Below are 7,809 nucleotides of genomic sequence, written 5' to 3'. Positions count from 1 at the left end.
GTAGGATCTTGATGGCCGACTGGCACTCAAAGAAACTGGAGTAGTAGCCGGTCTTGAAGACATCCATGACCAGAGTGCACATCCCAAACAGCACCAGCCCACCTGGGAATGGGGGGCGGGGGTAGGTCAGAGAAGCAGGGAGAAGGCTCATAGATCTGAGGCTGGATGGCTAGATGAGTGGTTGTTTGGATGGATGGGTGGACGGATGGATGGATGGATGGATGGATGGATGGATGGATGGATGGATGGATGGACGGATGGGTGGACAGGTGGAGAGATAGATAGATAGGTGTATAGGTGAGTAGATGGACTGAAGGATGAATGGGTGGATGGAAGGATGAGTGTATAATTGAGTGAGTGGACGGATGTCCCACCGAGCCCTCATCTCTTTGGGGCTGCATAGATAAGGGAAAGGGCCCTAGATGGGGCCTTTCAGCTGCGGCTGTCACGTTTTCTGCTCTTCAGCAGAGGCTTTTCCCCATAACCACCTTTTCCCTATCTTTAGACGGGGCAAAGAAGTTCGCCCTCATCCCTCCTCCCTCCTCCGGGACCTTCTCTCTTCCTCCTCGTCCGCTGCAGCCTGCCTGTCCTGCCAGGGGAACTTCTACCTCTTCCTCGATGTGACGCCACAGTTCCTCGGGGACCCCCGGCCTCCGGCTCTCCGCCTGACCTCCCCCACCGCGGCCCCCACTCTCCGTGGCACCTCGGAGCCAGATGGGGCCGGCGTGCTTGTCCCGGTAGGGGACGGCGTCGGGGCAGCGCACGGTGCGCAGGAGGTAGAAGAGGATCCATAGAGTCGCCAGCAGCATCATGGCGGTGAGCAGCGCGAACACGTCGGTGTCGTACACCGCCACCTTGTTGAAGGCGCCGCCGCTGATGAGCGTGCACGCGAGGAGCAGCACGTTCACGGCCAGCAGCACGGACAGCAGGCGGCCGCCCTTCTTCCACGCCTCGCGGGGGCCTGTCCGCGGGGCCGGCGGGCTCTCCTTGGGGCCGGAGGCCGGCTCCTCGGACATGGCAGGGACGACTGGAGGAGGTTGCAGAGGTCACTGTGGGGGAGGAGCGGACGGGACCCCAGGTTCATTCCCCCATCGGATCCCTAGATTTTGGGGACGAGGAGTCCCTAACCCGGAGGATGGGGGCTGCGGGTGATGGAAGCAGCGCTGAGAATGGGGAAGAGAAAAGCTGCGCCTGTCGGTCTCGCGCGGCAGCGGCCGGGTCAGACTCCGTCCAAGGTCCCCACTCCCCATACCCGTCGGCCCTGTGGCCTGGGGCACCCACCTGGCTGGGCCGCGAGCCCGCGCTGACTGGGGGGTCAAAGGGCGGCGAGCGTCTCCTCTCTCCCGCGCCGGGCTCCACGGGCGCTTTACAGCGGGGAGGGCAGGATGATTTACAGCCGCGGGAGCCCAGCTCCATAAACCTCGCAGTCCCGCTCACATGATCCATCTTTTCTGCAAGCTGAATTTAGGGAAGGGCGCGCAGGAGCCACATAAGGTGAGATTTACATTTACCCATTAAAAGGCGCCCCCTCCCCCGCCGCCCCGTCACCTCGGCGGGGCCAGGCTCCCCTCACTGCGGCACCCCGCAATCCCGGCCTCGAGGAGCCCCAAGAATTGATTCTCAGTAGACGCCTCAAGGGCCCGCAGACACCCCGACGCCCTCCCAGCCCCAGCGCGCCCTGTACCTTCGTGCTCCTCAGTTGTCGGCCTAAGATCCGGACCCTCGTGCCCCGACCCCCGCACAGTGGTCGAAGATCCCTCTTCCTCTACCCCTACCCCCGGTCCCGCTCGGCTGGATGCGGTGAAGTCGGGCGTGGGGACGAAGTTCCCCACGGAGTCCGCGCCTGGTCTCCCGGCGCCCCCTGCTGGAGCATCGCATGCCGACGCCGCGGGAACGGGCGGCGACTAGGACCGCCGGGTCCCACTCGCCTATTATCCGGCGGTCGCCCCTAACACCCCTCTTATGCCCACTGTCCTAGGGGTCAGGACTGTCCTCAGACACCGCTCCCCAGCCCTCGGCCCGTTCCCTTGACGGGCGGGGACATCGTGAGCCGCAGCGCCGGGGCTTTAGTGAGGACAGACCTCGGACTGTCCCTAGACTGGTCCTCTCGGGGCGGAGCGCTGGGGTGGGCACTTTGCGAGAGAGGGCAAGGCCTCGCGCGGGTCGCCCCTCTGCTCTCGGGAGCAGGGTGTTTAGGACCCAGGGGCAGCCCCGGGGCGGCTCCCGGGGCCGCAGGAGATCCTCCCCCTCCCGCCGGGTGAGCGGCTCAGATGTCGGAGTAGCAGCGGCTCTGGCGCTCCGCACCCTCCGTCTGCGGCAGCCGGGGCTGGCGGCCCCGGCTCCTGCCCGGCCCCCTCCCCCAACCCCATGCCTCAGTCCTAACCCCTCCGCCCTCCCGCGCGGGGGGCCTTTCCCCGTGCCCCCTGCCCGCCGCGTCCAAGTGGGACACCATGAACGACCAGTATCACCGGGCGGCCCGGGACGGCTACCTGGAACTCCTCAAGGAGGCCACTCGGAAGGAGCTGAACGCCCCCGACGAGGATGGCATGACCCCCACCCTCTGGGCCGCCTACCACGGCAACCTGGAGTCGCTGCGCCTCATCGTGAGCAGAGGGTGAGTACCCACCCCCAGCCCCGCCGGGGCGGGAGACAAGTCTCAACACAGCCCCAGGCCCCTGAGACCCTCCCCCAGGCTCCAGGCACCCTCTCTTGAGCCACTCCTTCCCCAGCGGCAGACCCTAAGGTGGGAACTTGGGGCCTGGCAGTCGTGGGAGGGAGGAGAGACATAAGCTGAAGCGTGTGACACTTGTGACCTGGACATAGGGCTAGGAGAGGAGGACTAGGATTTGGGGGTTCACGATTGTGGGAGGGGCTGCAGAGTGGGGGGAAAGTGGAAGAGGTTTCCTGGGTGGGCGGCACCTGGAAGCAAGAGCGAGGGGCATAGTGAGAATGGGAGACAAAGTGCAGAAGCCTCAGGTGGGTCAGGGTGGGGCTACGAAGGGGCACCCCCTCACTACCTGGCCAGGCCTGGGATCCGAGGGCCCTCCCAGCAGCGCCCACACCCCGCAGGCCGGGGCTCACGTGCTCTCTCCCTGACCCTTGCTGGGATTTGTGGGCACTGTCTGCAGTACCAAATGCCAAATGTCACTCGGTTCAGCCACCCCAAGACTCCATCTGTGCCCCTCCCCCTTCCAACCGCTCCCTCCTCCTCCCTTCCTCTGAGGGGAAGGGTGGGCTGCAGTCCAGGTGGTGGGCCAGGGAAGCAAGGTAGCAGGGTCCAAGGCCACTGTAGGGGGGCTCCCTGGGGCTGAATGACACTGTGGACAACTTCCCCGCCTACTAGCAGTTTTATAAAGAAAAGTCAGGTTGAACTGGACACCGGGGAGGCCTGGGCAGAGAAAAGGAGTGAGAGATGCCCCAAGAGGCTCAACAGGTGCATCTCAGGTACTGGGAGGTCATGGTGGAGGGGCAGGGGTCCAGCTGGTCCTGGTACCAGGTGCTGGCCTGTGGCCTGAGCGTGTGGTGAATGGGGGAACATCCCCCCCACCCTCTCTCTGTGGCTGTTCCTGGGGACTAGCAGCAAGTGGGAGCAGCCCCTAAGGCCAGGCAGCTGAGCCCAGTTCCAAGAGGCCAAGACTGGCCCCTCCCCACACCAAGAGGGCACACAGTGACCCTGCCTCCTGTCCCCACTCTCTCAGAGAGACTCATGGGAGCGGAAGAGGGTGCCCCCTTGGTTCAGCAAACGCCACAACTCCCAAAGAGGGTGAGAGTTGGTGTCTGATGGGGTGTGGACCCGATGCCAAGCAGCACCTCCCCACATTGTCCCTCAGGACTTGGTGACTAGTAGAGGAAGTGAGGAGGAGGTCGTTCAGGGAGCTGTAATGACAAAGGCGTGATTCTTTCTCCAGCACTGCGGGGTGGCCTTGTGGCCTCATTAGCTTGAGGCAGAGGAGCTGAGTTAGGCCTCTGAGGGCGGGCAGAGCTTGGAGGGGCCAGCAGAAGCGTGCCTGAGGGGAGTACAGTCTGTTGTGGAGGGTGTTGGGGGGGCTGGCTGGGTCCCCTGGACAGGCCCAAGCCAGCTTGCCTCACAGAGCCCCCAAAGGTGGGGCAGCCGGGGGAGGGGAGGGCTCCTGGGCCCAGGTGGCAGACTTCTCTCCTCCTCCTCTCTAGTCCTGGCTGCCCCCATGCTCCCCTCCTGGCCCAGGCCAAGACCCGACACCTGCTCTCACACGCAGGCTTGCCAGGCCTGGCCCCGCTCCCTGCAGACATAGCCGTGCCTGCCACCACGCAGGTACGCACCCTCCAGCACTCACCCAGGGCTCAAGCCCAGCGCACACCACCCTCTCTTCCTCTCCTACCACCGCTCGTGCACACGCATTCACGCTCACTCTCATGCCTACGTAGACCCAGGGTCGGCCCTGGCCCATCACCTCTCTGGGCCAGCTCCCCACTGGGCTCCATGAATAATTCACTCCTTTCTCTCTGAGCATCAAATATTTATCCCCTGAGATTCCCAGCCCTCAGTTCTCGTGGGGAAGGCCCCGCCCTGGCCCCGCCTTCTCTGTCGCCCCACCCACTGCCTGTTCAGGCTCACTCTGTCCTTCTCTCAGCTCAGGACTGTGTGTCCCCTGGGGTCAGAGGAGAGATCTCAGGTCCTCAGCCCCTCTGGTGTGCCGGAACCAGGCTAAGAGCTCTCCACACCCGCAGCCATTTCCGACTGCCTTCCAGAGCTGACAATGGCTCATCATCCCTCTCCATGTGTCCTCCTCGCAGGGGTGACCCCGATAAGTGTGACATCTGGGGCAACACACCCCTGCACCTGGCAGCTTCCAATGGCCACCTGCACTGCCTCTCCTTCCTGGTGTCCTTCGGGGCCAACATCTGGTGCCTGGACAACGACTACCACACGCCGCTGGACATGGCCGCCATGAAGGGCCACATGGAGTGCGTGCGCTACCTGGACTCCATCGCGGCCAAGCAGAGCAGCCTCAACCCCAAGCTGGTGGGTAAGCTGAAGGACAAGGCCTTCCGCGAGGCGGAGCGGCGCATCCGCGAGTGCGCCAAGATGCAGCGCAAGCACCATGAGCGCATGGAGCGGCGCTACCGGCGCGAGATGGCCGAGCGCTCCGACACGCTCAGCTTCTCCAGCCTCACATCCAGCACCCTGAGCCGCCGGCTGCAGCACTTGGCACTGGGCAGCCACCTGCCCTACTCGCAAGCCACGCTGCACGGCACCAGCAGGGGCAAGACCAAGATCCAGCGGAAGCTGGAGCGGCGCAAACAGGGCGGCGAGGGCACCTTCAAGATCTCCGAGGACGGACGCAAGAGCGTGCGCTCGCTCTCGGGCCTGCAGCTGGGCAGTGACGTGATGTTCGTGCGCCAAGGCACCTACGCCAACCCCAAGGAGTGGGGCCGCTCCCCACTCCGGGACATGTTCCTCTCCGACGAGGACAGCGTCTCTCGTGCCACACTGGCGGCTGAGCCTGCCCACTCGGAGGTCAGCACCGACTCGGGCCACGACTCCCTGTTTACCCGCCCGGGCCTGGGCACCATGGTGTTCCGCAGGAACTACCTGAGCAGCGGGCTGCACGGGCTGGGCCGCGAAGACGCGGCGCTGGACGGCGCGGGCACACCGCGGGCTCGGCTGCAGAGCTCCCCCAGCCTGGACGATGACAGCCTGGGCAGTGCCAACAGCCTGCAGGAGCGCAGCTGCGGGGAGGAGCTGCCCTGGGACGAGCTGGACTTGGGCCTGGATGAGGACCTGGAGCCTGAGACGAGCCCATTGGAGACCTTCCTGGCCTCCCTGCACATGGAGGACTTCACCTCCCTCCTGCGGCAGGAGAAGATCGACCTGGAGGCATTGATGCTGTGCTCCGACCTCGACCTCCGCAGTATCAGCGTCCCCCTGGGACCCCGAAAGAAGATCATGGGGGCCGTCCGGAGGCGGAGGCAGGCGCTGGAGCGCCCACCAGCCCTGGAAGACACAGAGCTGTGAGTGCCTTAACCCTGGGGCCATGGGAAGATAGGCGTTGGAAGGTGGGAGGATCTGCCTTTCCAGGAAGGAGGGGGATCATACCCTATTTCATAAAGTCGAATTTACCACCAATTTACAAGAGGCCCCACTTAGTTTCTTTATCCCAGTTCACAAAAAGAAGCTGCCCATTTCATGCTGACACAAGGTTTTCTTATCACAGTGAATGTAAAATGCACCTTGATTTTGGACATATCGAAATGTGGAAAAATGGGTGTCTTAGCCTGGATGAGACACCGCGGTCATAGTAATCACGGCCGCTGGAGATGCCCTCCCCAACTGCCACGCACAGGGGCCACATCACCCCCATTTTCCAGGCAAGCAAGTGGAGACTCACAAGCTGGGCTCGATCCCTCGTGTGCGTGTGGCTCTAAAGCCTAAGGATGAGGTGACTCCCATAGGAGGGCTGAGTCACCACGTTCAAAAAGCCATCATGGGGAGCTTGAGGCTATTGCCACACTGGCTGGACTGTGGCCCATCCCTGCCCTGCCCCCTCCCTCATGGCATCCCATAAGCCCTTTCGGTATCTGTGGCCTTTACCCTAAATGTCTGAGCATTTAGGGTAAAGGCCACAGGGGGCGTTTGTGGGGAGGCAATCTGTTTAGAGTCTGGGGGATGGGGAAGACGCCCCATCCCTGACCAATCAGCCTTCCTGGAGAAGGTGAGTTGTCAAAACGGCTGGTCTTGGTTTCAAGTGATGTCTTGAAGGCCCTTATCTGAGGTCTGTTTCTGTCTTTTTCTCTGCAGATAACGGGGGGCTTTTCTCCCCAGACCAAAATGAATTGCAAGTTGCCACAACCCACGGTGGGGCCGTGAGGTCCTCACAGTCGCCAGACCTGCAGCCCCCTGGGCCTCTAGGGGCAAGGACCATGCGGGACGTCTCCCTTGAAAGCTTCCCCACACTCCACAGCAGAGGGTATGGCCTGGAGGCACCCAGAAAGGTCCCAGAGCCCTTGAGCCACCCCCATCTGAGTGACCCTAAAGGACATGTGGATTTGCTGAAGGCCAGAGGAAAGACAGGGGCCACTGGGGCCTCAGGGACTAGACCATGTGCCCATCGCAGCTGCGCGGGGGTGTGTGTGCGTAAGGGGTGGGCGAGGCCTGTCCCAGGGGCCACTGTCTCCCCCAACCCCTCCTCTGAGGGTCCCATCATCGTGCTCAGGCTGGAGACTTTCTCACTTCCTACATTTTTGTGAAGGGAAGAGTTTGGGCTGCCTCCCCTCCCCACCATGTACCCCAGAGAGGAGGTCCCGGCTAGACTCTTCAGCCAAATGCCCTGACTTTAGTCCCCACCCCTGCCCCTAGCATGGCCAGCCTCCTTCTCCTGCTCCCACTGGCCATGCTGGGGAGTTGGAGTGCCAGGCTGCAGTGTGTGTGTGGGGGTGACTTCCCAGCTCACCCTGGGGTGGGGCCCAGCCTGACTCCGCCCTCCCCACCCTGACCTCTGCCAACCTCCCTCTCCTTGGATGCGTAGCCTGCCGCCCCCCTACCCCCCGGGACTCCAGGGGGTCAGGGCAATAGACGCAAGGTGCCAGAGCAACTGGCTGCAGTATTATGGCCCCTAGGCCCAGCGGGCATGCTCTGAGCTGCAGAAAGGCATCTGCCAACTGCCTCAGAGTCTTCCAGGCCTGAGACAGGGCGGAGACTGAGCGTGGCAAGATATCCAGCCTAGGGTGGGCAAGTCCTGTAATATAGACCCTGGAGCAGCCTGAGGATGTGGATAATCTAAGCTGCTGGTTGTCCCCAGGTCCCCAGGGCTCTGTGTGCCTGCATTGGGG

At 63.1% G+C, this 7,809-nt stretch overlaps 2 protein-coding genes across 4 annotated transcripts in view; one reads left to right on the top strand and one right to left on the bottom strand.

The window, feature by feature from the left end:
- The window catches only part of OTOP2 (otopetrin 2), an 8,047-nt gene extending 7,031 nt beyond the window's left edge, over positions 1 to 1,016 (bottom strand). Inside the window, exon 1 of the mRNA XM_011361907.1 lies at positions 704 to 1,016. Within this exon, the coding sequence (XP_011360209.1) occupies positions 704 to 1,016 (313 nt within the window). The remainder of the gene's footprint in view (positions 1 to 703) is intronic.
- A 1,250-nt stretch (positions 1,017 to 2,266) lies between these two features.
- USH1G (USH1 protein network component sans) lies at positions 2,267 to 7,337 on the top strand. 3 transcript variants are annotated; one of them, XM_023531761.1, is made up of 3 exons: positions 2,267 to 2,614; positions 4,774 to 5,991; positions 6,779 to 6,871. In XM_023531761.1, the coding sequence occupies exons 1-3, from the start codon at positions 2,451 to 2,453 to the stop codon at positions 6,780 to 6,782; spliced, it is 1,386 nt and encodes a 461-aa protein (XP_023387529.1). In that variant the 5' UTR covers positions 2,267 to 2,450; the 3' UTR covers positions 6,783 to 6,871. The 3 variants fall into 3 exon arrangements, with proteins under 3 accessions (XP_023387529.1, XP_011360207.1, XP_011360208.1); XM_011361906.2 differs by having other exon boundaries at positions 2,268 to 2,614; positions 4,827 to 5,991; positions 6,779 to 7,337; XM_011361905.1 differs by lacking the exon at positions 6,779 to 6,871 and having other exon boundaries at positions 4,774 to 5,995.
- Positions 7,338 to 7,809: the final 472 nt, after the last annotated feature.

Source organism: Pteropus vampyrus, unplaced genomic scaffold (assembly GCF_000151845.1).
Source record: "Pteropus vampyrus isolate Shadow unplaced genomic scaffold, Pvam_2.0 Scaffold72, whole genome shotgun sequence".
Classification (NCBI taxonomy): domain Eukaryota; kingdom Metazoa; phylum Chordata; class Mammalia; order Chiroptera; family Pteropodidae; genus Pteropus; species Pteropus vampyrus.
The sequence above is the reverse complement of the archived record's forward strand: the minus strand, read 5'-3'. Positions and strand labels throughout refer to the sequence as shown.

Coding starts and splice junctions, on each gene's coding strand:
- USH1G (XM_023531761.1), top strand. CDS start 2,451: ATGAACGACCAGTATCACCGGGCGGCCCGGGACGGCTACCTGGAACTC. Junction 2,615..4,773: donor CGCCTCATCGTGAGCAGAGG/GTGAGTACCCAC, acceptor TCCTCCTCGCAG/GGGTGACCCCGATAAGTGTG.